A 17,413-nucleotide genomic window follows, 5' to 3' on the forward strand; every position below is an offset into this window, starting at 1 on the left:
GTGTGCAATTTTATATGAAAAATGAACCAAACTCAGTGGCCCTTTCCTGGACTCAGATCACATTGTGGAAGATTTTGTGCTTGACATTGAGCTTTGGTTTACAATGAGCTTTGGTGTCTTACTGGGTAATGAAGCATTGCCTTCCAAAGGTATCAGTAGAACAGTAGATTATCATATCAAGGATGTTATTGATTCTTTCTTTTCTACTTACACCAGACGTTCTTAGTCTTTATTTTAACACCAGAACATTAGGCCACGCTGAAGTGACTGTGACACCGTATTTCTAGGACAGTAATTCATTCATAAGGATGAGCTCAGTTGAAGGCATATGTCGAGAGGTACATATTCTCTATTTAGCTGGCTGACAGAGGTTCTTGGAGAAAGCATATGGAGTTCTTAAAATATGTTTATGTAATATCCTTATAAGAACCTTACCTAATGGCTGGTCTTTGTCTTAGACCAGAACTGAATTCTTCTGACCCTTCTCCTCCACATGTTACCTTTCAAGGCGTTCTTGTTTTTTTCAGACATTACAACTGTGAATTTTGCCTCTTGAATATGAAGCAAAATCCATTAGTGACTGCTTCTATTCTGACATGAGGGGAAGGCACTTGCAACTCTACAATTATTCAATCCGTGCATTATGACTTCATCCCTTTATGCATATTCTGACCTTATTATCTGGGTTTAGAGATTGATTACTCATCTCTCCCTTATCCTGGTTGTCAGGGAACTATTGCTATGTATCATTTTAATTCCAAGAGCATAGAACTGTGTAATGTTTGCTTAGTCTTCATTTATATTCCTCATGCAACATATGGGAGAAGATATTATGCTTGATTCCCAATTTGTTGTGCACAGTTCTTTTCTCAGAGAGATGCATGGAAAAACCTTTCAGGTTTTTTTTTTTTATTCCTCAACTTCCTCCCCGCACTGCTTGTCATTATGCAGTCCTTATGAATGCTGGATTCGTTACTTGTTGGTTCTCCTTCCCCAGTGCAAAGTACATTAAAATGTAGGGCAAATTCTACCCTCAATTATGCCTTTGCAGTCGTGGCCCATCTGTCTATTGGTTTCTCTACAATATAAGGATAAATGTAGGTGTGTGTATACAGTATTCTGTACTATGTGTATGTGCACATGGATTAGGGTGACCAGATGTCCCGATTTTATAGGGACAGTCCCAATTTTGGGTCTTTTTCTTATATAGCTCCTATTACCCCCCACCACCGTCCAAATTTTTCACATTTGCTATCTGGTCACCCTAACATGGATACACATATGCATAGATCAATTAAAAGACTCCCTGTGACTTCACTGGGCTTTGGATGACGCCCATGTACAGTCAGCAGTCAATTTGTTGTTCATTGTTGGACACTCTTGGACCCAGATTTTCTAGACTCTTTTTCTCTTTAAATTTATGCTAGGATGACAAACTTGTGGGCATGACTTTGAATCCACTCAAATATCATGGGTCCACAGACTGCTTCATACTGAATGTTATTGGTTTTTCATTATGCTATGGAAAAAGGAACAAAAAGAGGGGAGTGGGAGAGAGGTCAGGTGAACAGTGGAACAGAAAGCGGACAGAATGGGGACAGGGTTGTGGGAGAAGACTGACGAAAGCTACAGAGAAAGAAAAAGAATTCTACTGGACAAATATGGGATGTACAACATCTGTTTGTGCCAGTCTCACTTGTGGACTTTCTTCTATTCCCCAATACATAGAACAGCCTCTGCTTTAAGTAGAAGTTGCTGAGTTAGATATATGAAAATAATAATAATAGGAGTAACTGGGTGAAATCTGCCACTTGTTATACAGGAGGTCAGATAATGGTCCCTCCTGTCTTTAGAATCAATGAATAAAAAAAGATTTTTTTAACAGGATGCCTTTTAAAAATATAGGTTTAAAACAGGAGGGCAAATAGGCAGTTTCTGAAAATCGTATCCAGGGCTGACCAAAAATTTTACATCTAAGCTATTTTTTGACAGAAAATTGGGTTTTCAAGTAACTGCAACCTTCACTAGAAGTTTCTGTTTTCCATAGAAATTTTTGACTATTATTTAAAAAAAACAACAACAAATCCTGAAAACCAAAAGCTTTCCATTTTTTGGATTTTTGACAAAAAGTTGAAATGTTTGGCAGACAAAACCCCAGGCATTTTCTGACAAGCTTTACTCACCCATTAGCCTGAAACCCAAGAGTGTGGATCTATTATAACTACAATGTTAACTTCAGAGATCAAGAAGTAAGCATGTTTCAACCCCTCCAGAGTTGGACTCCTCTGGAGCCCATCAACCAATGCTCCCCAATTCGCTGGTCAGTGTGCTATTATATACACAAAAAATGTCTCATGTTTTCTGTCTCTGGAATTCAGCTTCAAAATTGTGTGAAATTATTTTGGAGTTTAATTTTCTTAAATTTGTTTTTATAAATAACATACTTGGGCAAAGGGAGAGGCTGTCTGAGTTTTCTGGAGAGGTGGATAATTTCTCCAATGAGCTAAAAGAATGAGTCATTTGTAAGTGGAGTGAGATCCTGCAGCCCCAGTTGCATTTTCAGTTCCTCTTCTTTCATATTTCTTCTTTCTGCGTCCATGTTTCTCTGACACATGCATTGCCTCTACGACCCCTAAGAATGAATGTCTAGGTCTGGGATTGCAAAGCAGATTTAAATGAAAATGTATCAAATTTAGATTTGTTTTTATTTTTTTCCTGACTCTCTTGGCAGTAATAAATGAAGAGGAATTTGTAAAAAATAGCCTTATGTTTGTTAATTACTTAATTGAATGTAATTATCCTTGGACTACTTTTGCAGGAATGGCAAGGAATGTATTACGCCAAAAAGAAAAATGGAGATAGCATACAACAAAATGTGAAGATAATACCTGTCATCGGACAGGGAGGGTAAGTGCAAAAGTTAAGTACCTTGTCAATATGTATTAGAGGTATGATACGATGCTCAATGAAGTCAGAAACTCCCATTGGCTTCAGTGGGTCTTGCATCAGTCTTTATTGCTTTCTAAGTGAAATTCATCCCTGCAGAGCTGGGAGCTTGCAGTGGGACAGATCCACCACTTAAGTTCTCAGGGTAAGATCCACTTTACTCACATAATGCTCGGCTAATTGCACTGTATGCAAGGGAAGTGAAATCCAAACCCCAGTGCAGAGCCAGGGTTTGGGCCAAGCTCCCTGTGGCTATTATTCCAGCCTGCGGGATAGAGTGGTGAGTGCTCCCATTATGCCTTGTGTTGAGGCCACTGGAGGGGCCACATAAACCTAGAGCCTATGTTCCCTCCTGTCATCTCCATCCATGCTGGCCTATGCAAGGCTGGTGTGCAGACTGGTTCTGTGGTGCAGCAACTGGATCTGAGTAGATCCTTTACACTTACATCCCCGGTGAACTTGACCCAAAGGGAGCTAACATTCCTTACTCAGGCAAAATTCCCGTTTTCCAGCACTTCCATTCGGCCATTGACTGGGACGTTTAGAGCAGAATGGTAAATCTTGATTATTAGAACATTTGTGGTAAGTCCCCCTATGCAATTTCAGTAAAGAAAGGGGGACCAGCTGGCACATATTGTAGCAATCCCCAAACTCTCTGGGAATTTTCCAAACATGCACCTTACCTTATGCCTTAGTTCCTCCTATTCTACTGAAGCATCAGGCAGTCCAGTTCCTCCATTGATTATCATCACTTGCTAGTTGTGATGCTTCTTCCTAGGTGATGCCAGTGGAAAACACGCAGAGTTATTCAAATAAAATGGGCTTGATGATATAAGAGTACACGTTCCTCCGGAAACCCCCACTTTTGTATGTCCCTTCCTTCTCAGGTTGATCTGTCTTACCATGAAGGAAAGGTTATATGCAACTTCTTTCCTATCCAACAAACATTATAGGTTAATTAAGCGAGCAGTGGAAACTCCACTGTTTATAGGCAGAAGAAGTGGGATGTTTTAAATTGCTGGCATCCCTCGGTAGTAATTCATACTCTCTATTCTCCATCAGTGGAGCAAAAGCATCTGGCAGCTTGTGATAGAAAGCAAAGGAGATGGACCCGTACTCATGTATACATTACCTGAGTACAAAGCAAATGTGGTTGGCACAGGGAGTGTCATGCCAATCTGGAGGCATTTAGGATGGTACTACCCTAGGTGACTGCTCCACCCCTAAACCCTATAATCTGTCTGTCTGGACCTACATCATTGCAGATGCACCAGCCACATCATACACCTAAACTTCCCCCAGCAGCAGCAGAGAATGAGCCCACATAGCATGGCTATACAGCACACACATCCCACCCTCCCTCCCTCCTGCCCTCCAGTGCAGCTGAACTGCATTGGTTCCATGCCCTCACAGAGTACGATTTGTTCTGGATGGATTTATTGCTAGTATGGATCTTGTAAATTTAAAATGCTGCTAGATGTGAATCAGAGCTGGGAATTGGTGCGACAATAATGCATTGTTTTTTGCCTACAGAAAGATTAGACACTATGTGTCAATTAGTAGACTGTGCAATGACAACAATAAGGTAAGAAAAAAGGTGACTTGTCCATTTTAGTTTAAGCAGAAAATATCACAGCGTGATCAGGAAATTGATTGACTGGATTTTCTTTTATTGATTTGTAGGCAGAAAGAATATGTGAACGTGTTCAGGCTGAATCTCAGACAGGTACGTGATTGCATTTTTGTCACAAGAAGCATGGGATGTATGCAGGAAAAGATTAGATAGATTCGCTAAGATCAGACTCAAACACGGGTTACAAAGCGCAGTGAAAACAATAATATTTAGATAGCAATAAAATGTATTCCTGGGGGAGACAAAATAAATGTGAGTTATCTATGGCAGGCAAATTTGTTTCAGCAGTGACATAAATCAAACAAACCTTGAAAATGTAATGTGTCTGTGTTAGAACCAAGAGTGGGTACCACATTTGGCTCTATTTCACATTCCAATCATAGGTAGTGTAGTTGATGCAATCTCTATGACTAGATTAGAAATGTCAAGGACACCATCTAGATGGAATTACGTCATGGCTAATATAATTCATGGCATGCACCTTTTGCTTCTTTATTAGAGATCTGTTGCTTTTGCTATTTTGGGATATTGCACATGGATGGATATGATGATGAATGCACATCATTTAGGGCTTGGTCCTGCTCCCATTGAAGTTCATGGCAAAACTCGCCTGGGCTTCTATGGGCCTTAGAGTTCCAGAGTTTACAGGGTGGTTTCAACCCCAAATCAATCTGTTTATATTCTGAACAATTATGGTTAGGAAACTCCCAGTTGGTTTTTTATTTAATTTAAATTAAAACCCAGATAACTGCCTCCTCCCCTTTAAAAAAAATACTGAAGTATTCTAGCAGGATTTGCCCCAAACATTACAGCTTCCAGTAATGCCACTTCAGGATCTGGGGCAGTGCTGCAGGAGACAGCAGTACATTTTAACAAAGGTACCCATATAGCCCGTGTGCCCCTAGCCTCCTTTCCACCTGAAGCAGGAGGTGTGTGGGACCAAGTTATGCTATTCCACTTTCTGCTACAAACAGAAAAGCAGAGGGATCAAACCCACATTCCTCATGTGCCTCTGGTGGAAGCCATCTTCCGTTGGAGGGTGTGGGGGAACAATGAGGTAGCTTAGGGAGTAAATCAGAAGAAAGCAATACCCTAGCACTCCAGGGCGTTCTGTACAAGCAGCCACAGGGGATTTTGCTGTCTAACTCTACTCTCTGCTGCCTGGCGGTCTTCAGACACACATACCCCATCAGTGCTGGGATTTGCCCCTCCAGTATTGGCACTTTAGAGGACTTAAAATAAATCCTTTGTGCCTCCTCTCCTCTCTGCCAAGCCCTTGGGCTCTGCTTATAATTCAGCTCCCCGTTTGATCTTCCCAGCCTAAACTAGTTCCTTTGAAGGGATGAAGGAGTATGTCCACCCACACTTAGAGTCCTAAACTGCAACTCTCTGTCTGCTCCTTGTTGTACTCAGCAGTAATGCCCCCATCCCCTGCCTTAGGCAGTCTCAGCTCACTGACAAACATTTAACTGGTATGAGTCAATTAAAACTAAAAAACAAGCAATGGGCCAAACCCTGTCCTCGGTTATCCTTGTGTAACCACTTTCTGTGCTAATTAACCCACATGCAATGGGACTGTGCTAATTAACCCACATGCAATGGGACTGTGTGGGCCTAAATGAGCTCAGAAATTGCCCTATTAACTTAAGTCACTGTATCTGCCTTTCAGTTCCCCCATCTGTAAAACAGGGAGAACAGACTCCCTCCCATAGGCTGTTCTGAGGATTAAGTAGGTAATGTCTATACGTATGTCAAGGTTGGCTTACTAAGTATTATTATTTGTACAGTCCAACAACTCTTGCATGAAGCCATTTAATGGTGATTTTCTAAGATGTGGAATATTCAGACATCAGAGAACTCTTGTCTACTGAAGTTTCTATCTTGCCTTAGAGCCAAATGCTTTCTGCCTCTGGTACTAAACACATCTAGTGCAGGGGGTAGCCTTAAAGACAATGCAGACTCCGCCCGGAGTTTGAGGGGTTGGTGGGGGTGGGATAGGGAAGTGATCATCAGCTTCACCACTGTGTAAACCCATAGGACCTAAGGAAGAGCTCTGTGTAGTTCGAAAGCTTGTCTCTCTCACCAACAGAAGTTGGTCCGGTAGAATGTATTACCTCACCCACCTTGTCTCTCTAGATCCGTAATGGATTTTCAGGGCCCCTCTGACTTCTACAGCTCTGTTACTGGCAGTGCTGTGGCTGAACACCACTCTGCACCAATGCAGTGGGTTAAGAGAGGACTCTCAGTGCTCTTAGATCCTCTACATAAAGGCCATTTACTTTTGTGTCTTTGCTTGAGGCAAGAGCAGCATTCAGAGAGTATGATGTGGGAGCATCCATGGCAAGACCAGTGTGAATACAGTTCTAAGAAGCTGTTTTCCAACCAACTGTAGCATTATGCATGTTGTTCCGCTGCTGCCAAGCTTTTACCTGTCTTTAGTTTCCTTTAACGTATAATCTGGGAAGAGCCTTTGTTGCCGTCATTGTATAACATTGATGTCTCCACAGATATTCAGACTTGCCGACACAAAGATCGGAGGAAAGGATCGCTCGATGTCAGATCCACAACCTCAAGAGGAAGTGATGGTATGTTAGATAAGTGGATGTTTGTATATTTTTCACATGGCTTTTAAAAACCCTCAAGCCATGAATATTTCATATTTATGCAACTACCCCATGTGTTTTGCCTCTGAACAATATTTTTATACTACTTTTTTGAAACCTTTAGAAACGAAAGGCCAGATTCCGCCACCCTTACTAACGTTGGGTAGCACTTACTGTCATGAGTAATCCCATAGAATTCATAGAGCTACTCACAAAGTAAGTTACTCTTCATCATTAGTAAAGGTAGCAGATTCTGGGGCCCCCACAAGTATTGGGGTTTGTTGTAGTTTCCCTACTTACTCTTCCCATGAAAGTCAAAGTTAAATTTCTTCTTAGTTTTTGTTTGCTTTATTTGCACTGTGTTGTGTCGTACATCAGGGAGTTACACTTCGTCATGGCATTTCACCCTTCACATACTGCAGGGTTTTGCTGGGGTTTATAAAGCTTCTGTTAAAACGTGTATTAGTACATTCTAGGCAACGGTCAAAGTCTGGTGAAAATTTGAAGTAACAGATTTTCTTCTAATTTTCACCAGACCTTGACCATTGCTACAAAAATAGCCTGGATTCTGATGCTGAAGATGTGCTCAGCACAAAGAATAGCAGAGAAGTAGCCACATCTTACCGGTTACAAAACAGGAAGTAGCCTAGTTTGGCCTTTGCTGCCAAAAATTGCTAATTGACACAAAAGATGTATGTTTTTCAGTCCCTGATTAATAACATCGGTTGTTACGGGCTAGAATCTCAGTTGGCATAGCTCCTCATCACTGGATTAAGTTAAAAGAACCTACACTGATTTACACCAGTTGATGATCTGACTCATTGTGTCTTGTCGTGTATTACACCCTTGTAGTATTACAGGCCCCTCCTCGCCCCCCCAAAAACAACGTACATATGGCGCTGGTGGCTGAACATTTTATAAAATATTTAAAATATAAAAACAGCAACTATCTTGCCAGGCCATTATGGCTACTTATCTCTGTTCTGTTTTGTTGGTGATTCAGCGTGCATCTATGTGGGCATCCTTATCAGCATAGCAGGACATGCGTGCATATGCATGCTGTTATAGGTGGTCCTGAAGGTCATGGCAAACAAGGAATTCTTGGCTAACTCTGGATGTCATGCATTGTCATTTTAATCAGGGTGCTCATTTTGCTTTGTTTTCTGCACAGGCAGTTCACAGAGGCGACACTCCTCAATGGCCAGGATACATTCCATGACTATTGAAGCACCCATCACCAAGGTAATCCGCCATTGCTGGTGTTCATGAAGTCAGACAATCAGAATTTACTTGGATGTTTTTTCTGAAATACTATGGCAGAAACCCTCTGCACAACACCTGGCCTGAGTAGCTGGGCCACATGCAATGGCTGTAGAAGCTTATGCTGGCCCTTACACCATGTCTTCCCTTCCTCCCATCTCCCACAGTGAGTGACTGGGAAGATCCAGGAAGTGGCAAATGCTCTGTTCCCAATCCACCCTTGCCTGCCCATACTGTCCCCTGCCTGTCCCCTCTGCCTGCCACATAGGGGTGTGCACCCTCTGCCTCTCTCTCCACATTCAGCTCCCACTTTAGCACAATCACACTGGTTCTGTTGCCTGGAGGCACTCTGCCCATGCAAAGGAAGGGACTGGATTTCCCTTACATACATATTCATTGTAATGCATAGGGGCTGACTTTTATTTTTCCCTGGGGGTGCTCTGCCCTGAGGTCCTGCCCCCACTCTGCCCCCTCTCCTGAGGCCCCACTCTCACTCTGCCTCTTCCCACTCCACTCCAACCCTTCCCCTGAGGCCCTCACCTGCCTGCCACTCACTGCTCTCTGCCCTCCCCCAGCCACCAAACAGCTGATTGGCGCTGAGCACCCACTATTTTTTTCCTGTGGATGTTCGAGCCCCGGAGCACCCACAGAGTCAGTGCCTGTGTTGTAATGTGTCTCAAGAAACCACTCAAGAGACCAACAAATATCAGTTGCTTAATAAAGTGACTTTCTGATAAAGATAGAAGAGGATTGTACTGGGTCTGTTCGGAGATACTTTGGGCCAGTGTCTTAAGACAGGAAGTTGCCTAATAAGAATGGCCTCTTTAAAACCTTGATCCTGCTCCCAAAGTCAATAAAAAAACCTCAGTGTTTCACTATTGATCCCCTAGAGATTTCACAGTAGTTCTACACGATCTGGATTAAATACTGCTATGTTTAGTAGCGATGACTTCTCATATTAGTCACCGAGAATCTCTCTTTTCTTCAATCACTTCTAAATTTCAAGAGTTTCTTATATTAACCTAGGTAATAAATATTATCAATGCTGCACAAGAAAGCAGTCCCATGCCTGTCGCAGAAGCTTTAGATCGAGTGTTGGAGATTCTAAGAACCACTGAGTTATACTCTCCACAACTTGGGACAAAAGATGAAGATCCACATACGAGTGATCTTGTTGGAGGATTAATGACAGTGAGTACATATGATGGCAAACAATTGCTGACATAAATGCTGGGGCCTGGATTCTCCTTGCACTTACTTCAGTTTACATCAGTGTAACTCCATTGATTTGAATGGAATCACTCCTGATTTACACTGTTACAAGTGAAAGGAGGATCAGGTCCCTTGATTTTTTTTTTTAAGGGACTACTCAAGGATACGTATTAAAGTTCTGTGCGTAAGTTGGGAGCCCAAACTGCATCATATGATGCACGCATGGGAGGCAGGGGAGATTGTGCAGGAGGTGGAGGAGGCAGGCTTCTGGGGGAGGCATAGGGTGGGTGCGGGTGCCTACAGAGGTCGAGGGGGGGGTTGTGAGGGAAGTTGGGGAGGAGTACTGGCTGCCTGCAGGAGGTTGGAAGGCAGGGGTGCCCCCAGTTCACTCTCACTCCCTGTCGGTGCCAGATGGCAGATGCCCAGTCAACCCCACATCTTCCCTGCCAAGCCCAGTGAGACAGGAGGCTGCTCCCCACCGTCAAGTCTGGCTCTCCTGCAGTGCACACGCACAGAGGTCTCTCTGAGCCCAGCTGCCCTGCGGCCTGCCTGACCTGAACAGGCTACATCAGTGTAGCTCGGACCAGCAGGATCTATATGGGGCATTAGAGCACCACGCATTAGTGCTCTCTGCATTTCATGCCCCTGTAGACCAATCTGCATCCCCATGTAAAATTGCTTCTCCCAGAAATCTGCCACTCTGAGGCAGTTGTCTAGTTTGCCTACAGCTTAAGTGGCCTTTGCATCTACTCTTTGAATTGGTACATATCACTGACTCATTGCTCACTTCATTCCATCTGAACCAACCTCTGCAAATGTGTGTTCTGATCCCATACAACCCTCAACGTCAGTCCATGATCATATGGCATAAGGATTCACAGAAAGTTAGTGTATCATAATATACAAAATCCTCACTGGATATAGAACAAAAACTTTTACAAGGCAAAGGGAGAGTAGGAGAAGGGATGTTTCAGAGGATGAATGTATAGTATATATTGATTTTGAAAATGATCTACAAGAAACATTTGTTCAGCAAAGGAGTTGAAGATGGAAGATTAAATTATTCCATCTCATGTACAAACGGCATTATATTGATAATCTGGCAACACAAGCAGAGGACGCAGCTGCTCATGGTGAACAAGGAACCATCTACAAAATGACACGGCTTATCCGTGGTAAATGGCAGACACCAACAAATTCTCTCATCAGGAACAAACAAGGACACCTACTAATAACCGAAAAAGAACAAGAAATGTGCTGGACAGAGCATTTCAAAGAATTGCTGAACAGGGAGTCGCCTAAAGAGGAAGCAAACATCCAGGAGGCAGAAGAAGATCTTGATATCAACACAGACACCCCAACTAAGGAAGAGATTATTCAAGCCATCAGATCCTTAAAAAATAGGAAAGCTCCTGGCAAGGATAACTTGAATGCAGAATTGTTCAAGGTAAATCCTAAATTAGCAGCATCTATCCTGGTCCCTCTATTTACATCAGTCTGGGAAAGGGAAAAAGTGCCAGATGAGTGGACCAATGGGGTTATAGTGAAGACGCCAAAGAAATGAACTCTCAGTGATTGTAATAACTAGCGTGGTATCACACTTTTATCTCTGCCAAGCAAAGTATGGTTGTAAGACGGATCGGCAACCTTTGGCACGCAGCCTGTCAGGGAAATCCACTGGCGGGCTGGGCTGGTTTGTTTACCTGCAGCGTCCGCAGGTTCGGCCAATCGCAGCTCCCACTGGCCATGGTTCGCCGTTCCAGGCCAATGGGGGCTGCGGGAAGCGGCAGCCAGCACATCCCTCAGCCCACGCCATTTCCCGCAGCCCCCATTGGCTTGGAATGGTGAACCACAGCCAGTGGGAGCTGCGATTGGCCGAACCTGCGGACGCTGCAGGTAAACAAACCATCCCGGCCCGCCAAAGGATTTTCTGGATGGGCCGCATGCCAAAGGTTGCCGATCCCTGGTGTAAGATCATAGTCCAGCATATATTATAGGCAGTTGATAGTGTTCTCAGAAAAGAGCAAGCTGGTTTTCAGAAAGGGCGTGGATGCACAGACAAGATCTTCACTCTACGAAGCATAAATAGAACAGTGCTTAGAATGGCAACGGCAACTCTACATACATTTCATAGACTTTGAGAAGGCTTTTGATAGCATTCACAGGACCAGCCTATGGTGCATTCTGCAGGCATACGGAATTCCTTTCCGTATAATCAATGTCATCAAAAGCTTCTATTTCAACTTTACATGCAGTGTTGATCGCAGTGAGCTCAGTTTTGAAGTCAAAACAGGAGTACGTCAGGGGTGTGTCATGTCTGCAATCCTTTCAATATTGCCATCGACTGGGTAATGCAGTGTACAACAGAAGACATGGCAAGAGGCATTAAATGGACACTCTTCTCATCCCTTGAAGACCTGGACTTCGCTCTTCTATCACATACCCAACATGATATACAAGAAAAAACACCTTGACTCAACCCATTCAGCCAGCAAATTGGACTGAACATCAATCGCAATAAGACAGATATCATGACCTTTAATATTGCCTCACTATCACCAATACGGATAGAGAATTATGTTCTCACCAATGTAGAAACGTTCACATACTTGGGCAGCACCATCAGCCAGGAAGGTGGAATAAGCCAGGACATCCGGAACAAAATCAATAAAGCCAGGAATGCCTTCAGAAGTTTAAATACAGTCTGGAAATCAGCAAAATACAACACCAAAACCAAACTCAAGATTTATCAGAGCTGAGTACTTTCAACACTACGTTATAGTGCAGAATGCTGGGGAAGGAGAAAGTATGACATGTCCAAACTGTCTTCATTCCATACAACCTGCCTCCGAAAAATCCTCCGTATCTTTTGGACCAGAACAATCTCAAACCTAGATCTATTGACACAGTGCAGCCAAGAGGATCTGAGCACCATCGTTGCCAGGAGTCATTGGAGATGGATTGGTCATGTGCTTCGGATGGAAACTGATTCCATCACTAGAGTAGCAATAAGATGGACACCTGAAGGCAAGTGAAAACGAGGCTGCCGGAAAACAACATGGCAAAGAGCTGTGGAAGCCGAGCTGAAAAACCCGGGGCACAGCTGGGGAACCATTGAAAGACTTGCCAGAAACAGACAGGAGTGGAGGAGCTTCGTCACTGCCCTAAATGCCAGAGGCATAATAGGAATATGATGATGATCTCATGTACAAGAGACTGTCTCTGTGTGTCATTTAGGCTATTATTATTTGAATGTTATTAAACTCAATGTGGGAATGGCATTCAAAATCAGAACATAGATTTGCCAGCTGTAATCGGATCTGGTATCTCAACTGTAACAAAATCTAGTCCTTTATTCTCGAGGACACTCTGAGTCTGGTGTCTTGAATATTTGTGTCACAGCAGTGCTATTGAAGAAATGTTTAACTTGCTTTAACAGCAGGACAGCCTTCCCCATAAGTCACAAAACTCCAGACTAATTTACTTACAAACCTTAAAATAGAAACTAGATGTAATAATTCTTATAAGTGCAGACATTACACAGGTCAGATATGGCATCCAGATTTGCCTCTGTTGTACACTAGTCATATAATGTTATTAATAAGTTAGAAAGGTGTGTTTATAAAGGGTTTTTTTTTTAACAACTAGTTTATACATACAGGGCCAACATTAATTCACTGCATCTAAAAGATGTTGGGCTAAATCCTGCTTGCATCTGTGAAGCAAGCAGGAATTGATCCAATATTGTTAAACTGATGAGTTTAAGGGTAAATATCAAATACATAATTCTGTTTATTTTAACCACTAAGGGCAAGATTGTGTCTTTAGGTACCGCCCCAGAATTAAACTAGGGAGGCACTGACACTCAGGTATATATCTCTGAGGCACATTTCCTTCCTGCTTTCTCCTTGCCCACCGTAAAATGTTGCTGGCCTGAACTAGCAGCAAGTCACAAGAGCCACTGTACTGGGCTGCCAGGAGAGGTGGGTGGAGCCAACCCTCTGCCTATTTCCTACTGCTGCTCACCCACTTGCTCTACAGGGAGTGTGTGGACACATCCAGACCCAAGGTCCAGATAGCACACACAAAAAGATGGAAGCAGAGTTCTTGCTTTGGGCATATTGTCTGAAATCACAATACTGGGCTTAAGAAATTACTGCTCAGATAGAACCTAGTTAATTTTGTGATCTGCATCTTGCTATCTTCCTTCCATTATGATCTACCAAGGTGGTGAAGTATTTGTATAGGCATATCTAAAACATTTTGATATAAACAAAGACAGACAAAGACAGATAAGATAGCTTCTAAGGCTGAAACAGGACATAGTCAAGCTTATGTAGAATCGTTGCACTATTACTTAGTGCCATGTTAGATAACTTACACAGTACTTTACATTTGGAACAGAGAGTACATGAGAACTTTTTTGATTAATCAATTTTTATTTAACAGGATGGTTTACGAAGATTATCAGGGAATGAATACATATTGTCAGCAAAACGTAAGTTTTCTCTTTGCAGTTTTGGGGATGCTAAAAATTGTGATCTAACAGATTTCAGAAACATAGTAAATGTTTTGATCAAATGTTCCAAGGACTTTTTATTTTTTTATTTATACGCAATCTTCTACTGCATTACAAACAGCAGCAGGGGAATTGCTAAGAATGTTTAAGGTTTTTCAGAGAACAAAAGCCACAGTGTTTAGTAAAAGTTGTATCATAGTAAATTAATTTTATTCCCCAAATATATTCCTTAACAGAAACTCATCAGGTTCCTGGCAGTTTGATCTCCCCTATCTCCCTTAATGACATCCCACCACGGATAGCACAAGCAATGGAAAATGAAGAATACTGGGACTTTGATATCTTTGAACTGGAGGCTGCAACCCATAAAAGGTTAGTAAGGCAAAAGAATTGTCAGTTAAAGCTACCAAGAATTAGCTGCTGCTTCGTCATCATACTCAGCATTTTAATTTCTCTGTCTCTACTTTTCAAACTGGGATCCCTTTTTTCAAAAGGAGAACATGTGTAACTTCCTCATTTTCGCATGTCTCTTGCCTTCTTACTTGCTTCCCATACTTTTAAGTACCTTCTGCATTATCACAAATTTATTTACTGAAGATTTCTACAGAGAAATATTGGCTGCATCTGAAGCCCTCATATATCTTTTGATGAGGCATTGAAAAAAGACAACGCCATTTTGCAAGCCTTCCCTTTCTTTTCACATTACTAGAAAAAATCTTGACAAATCTGGCTGTTGGAGTCTGGGGATCCAAATTATATCCATTTTGAACTACAAACTACGTGCAGTGTCAGTTTACTGAGCTTACAGAAAGGGTTGATAGATCACACCTTATTTCTGCTCCTTGTAGCCAGAGTGTATCTATTTCTAAAAACGTTGACTTCAACTGGGAGTAGAAGAAGGGCCCCAGTTCTATAAACTCAACAAACTATACTTTTGTTCATACTGCAACGTACAGACTCCTTATCTGTCATTGCATAGCTGTAAGAGTTGTAACAGATTCTAATATACTTCAGTAGCAGCAAATGCAATAATTAACCCTATAACTTCATTATAAATCCCTGTTTTTACTCGTTGATACCTGTTAAAATTTCCCTGTGGGGCTGAAATTTTCTATGCTTTGTCTTGGCCTAAAGGTGAAATATACTTTTGGGAATCTATTACATCTGTTGTATGTTTCTTCTGATATCATTTGAGATTCCAAAAGATTATAATTTAGGGGCTAGATCCTGCAAAGTACTGATTATCTTACTTTCAGATACAGTACTTACTTTGAAGTCCTTGATCTTTACCCAGGTTTATTTGAGCTCTTTTCTGCATAAGCCACACACAAAAAAATCCCCCAAAACACATCACAACAATACCCCTCCCCCCCCCCCCCCAAAAAAAAAAACCACCAAAAAACAAACATATGCATTTGGAAAAAATCTGATGTTTTATTATTCCTTAAAATGACATTGTAACTTTATATTTTATTGCAAATGGAGAAACTTATGTCCAAAATGTTATGCCTTTTCCTTTGCCTCGTGTTTCCATAAGTAAAAAGGTTACAGATACAAATACTTTTAAACAAATGGTAGTCAGTCCATGTGAATTAATGTGTTAAATGTGAACTTTGCAGTTAATGAAGAGTTAATTATATCATCCTCAATATGTATAGGCTAACTAGGTAGTTTCTGGTTTCAGAGTAGCAGCCATGTTAGTCTGTATCCGCAAAAAGAAAAGGAGTACTTGTGGCACCTTAGAGACTAACAAATGTATTAGTCTAAGGTGCCGCAAGTACTTCTTTTCTTTTTAGGTAGTTTCTGTGTTTCTACTGGGAAAAGGCAAAAGGAATAGATTGTTGCAGCTTTCTCTAATTAAAAGAATTATAATTTAGATTGCTCACATGTTCTTTCATATCCTTTCTACGTTTAAATAAAAGCTAACCATTTGTTAAGAAAATTCAAGTGAGAGTTCTGTGAATCACAGCTGTGAATAAGTTATTAGTGCTCTTTTTCAAGTCCAAGTAGTCATATGGAAGTGGTGCCAAGACAAAAAGCTCATTAAATCTAAACTCAGTGCTGTAAGAGTGATAGTTCCCTGATACAGAAGCATAGTGAGCTCTCTGCCTACTAATGCTACATAGTAATGACTCTCCTAGCTTCCACACATGTGAGGATAGTTTGATTTAAAGGCCAGATGTTCTAGCATGTTATGGTGATAGTATTTAAGTAGACCAAAACTTTCAAACATGCCTACCGTTGGTGAGAGAGACAAGCTTTCGAGCCATACAGAGCTCTTCTTCAGGTCTGGGAAAGATGCTCCCAGCATCACAGCAAATGCAAGGGATTTGGATAGGGGGTTAGAAGCTGGGGCACACTCCCTGGATGGGGGCATTGAGTGCTGGGGGGCAGTCCTTGGGGGGGATGCTGGGTGCATGGGGAGCAGTTCCTGGGTGGCGGACTGGATGCTGGAGGGGACGGTCCCTGAGGGAGCCATTCTGCCCTGGTCAGAGCACCCTATTTCTGCAGGAAAGGCACGTGTGCCAGCCCAGTGTTGGGGCCGGTCTGGATGCCGGGGGGACAGTCCCAGCGGGGTTGCATGATTGGGGGAATTCCCTGGCTGGGGAGGGGGGAGGAGACAGTCCCTGGGTTCATGGGGAGCTGGATGCATGGTGGGGAGTGGGTGCGCAGAGGCAGTCCCTGGCTGGGGGGGTACCCCCTCTTGGCAGGCGGGTTCGGAAGCTGTGCTCTCCAGGTACTCAGCCCAACAGCAGCGCAGAAGTGAGGGTGGCAATATGCCGTGCCACCCTCACAATAAACTAATTCATTTTAACAGGTAATGTTTTGACTTATTTTGCTCATTTAAAATGCTTGTGGTAGACATTTTCCAGTGTTGAAATGAAAGGTGCTATATCAATTTGAATCATATTACTGTCATATGACACATACTAAATGTTGATTTTTTTGTAGATGTGCAGGTAGTATATATATTGTGTGGATGCAGCCCACATAACACACAGAGAGCTGCATATGCAGTCCACAATGGTAAATAGGTTGAGAACCACTGATCTAGGTACTCACAAATGAGTAAAAAGAAAAGGAGGACTTGTGGCACCTTAGAGACTAACAATTTATTTGAGCATAAGCTTTCGTGAGCTACAGGAAGTGAGCTGTAGCTCACGAAAGCTTATGCTCAAATAAACTTGTTAGTCTCTAAGGTGCCACAAGTCCTCCTTTTCTTTTTGTGGATACAGACTA

The 17,413-nt window shown here is 42.3% G+C and overlaps 1 protein-coding gene across 2 annotated transcripts in view; it reads left to right on the top strand.

Annotated features, from left to right (window-relative positions):
- Positions 1 to 17,413, top strand: part of PDE8A (phosphodiesterase 8A) — a 197,406-nt gene that overhangs the window by 159,119 nt on the left and 20,874 nt on the right. For both annotated transcript variants that reach the window (XM_007066870.4, XM_037910936.2), the window contains exons 9-16: positions 2,819 to 2,907; positions 4,480 to 4,531; positions 4,630 to 4,672; positions 7,087 to 7,164; positions 8,354 to 8,424; positions 9,469 to 9,633; positions 14,104 to 14,152; positions 14,410 to 14,545. In XM_007066870.4, coding sequence (XP_007066932.1) covers positions 2,819 to 2,907; positions 4,480 to 4,531; positions 4,630 to 4,672; positions 7,087 to 7,164; positions 8,354 to 8,424; positions 9,469 to 9,633; positions 14,104 to 14,152; positions 14,410 to 14,545 — 683 coding nt within the window. The remainder of the gene's footprint in view (positions 1 to 2,818; positions 2,908 to 4,479; positions 4,532 to 4,629; positions 4,673 to 7,086; positions 7,165 to 8,353; positions 8,425 to 9,468; positions 9,634 to 14,103; positions 14,153 to 14,409; positions 14,546 to 17,413) is intronic.

The sequence above is a fragment of the Chelonia mydas genome, chromosome 10 (assembly GCF_015237465.2).
Source record: "Chelonia mydas isolate rCheMyd1 chromosome 10, rCheMyd1.pri.v2, whole genome shotgun sequence".
NCBI classification, from domain to species: Eukaryota; Metazoa; Chordata; order Testudines; family Cheloniidae; genus Chelonia; species Chelonia mydas.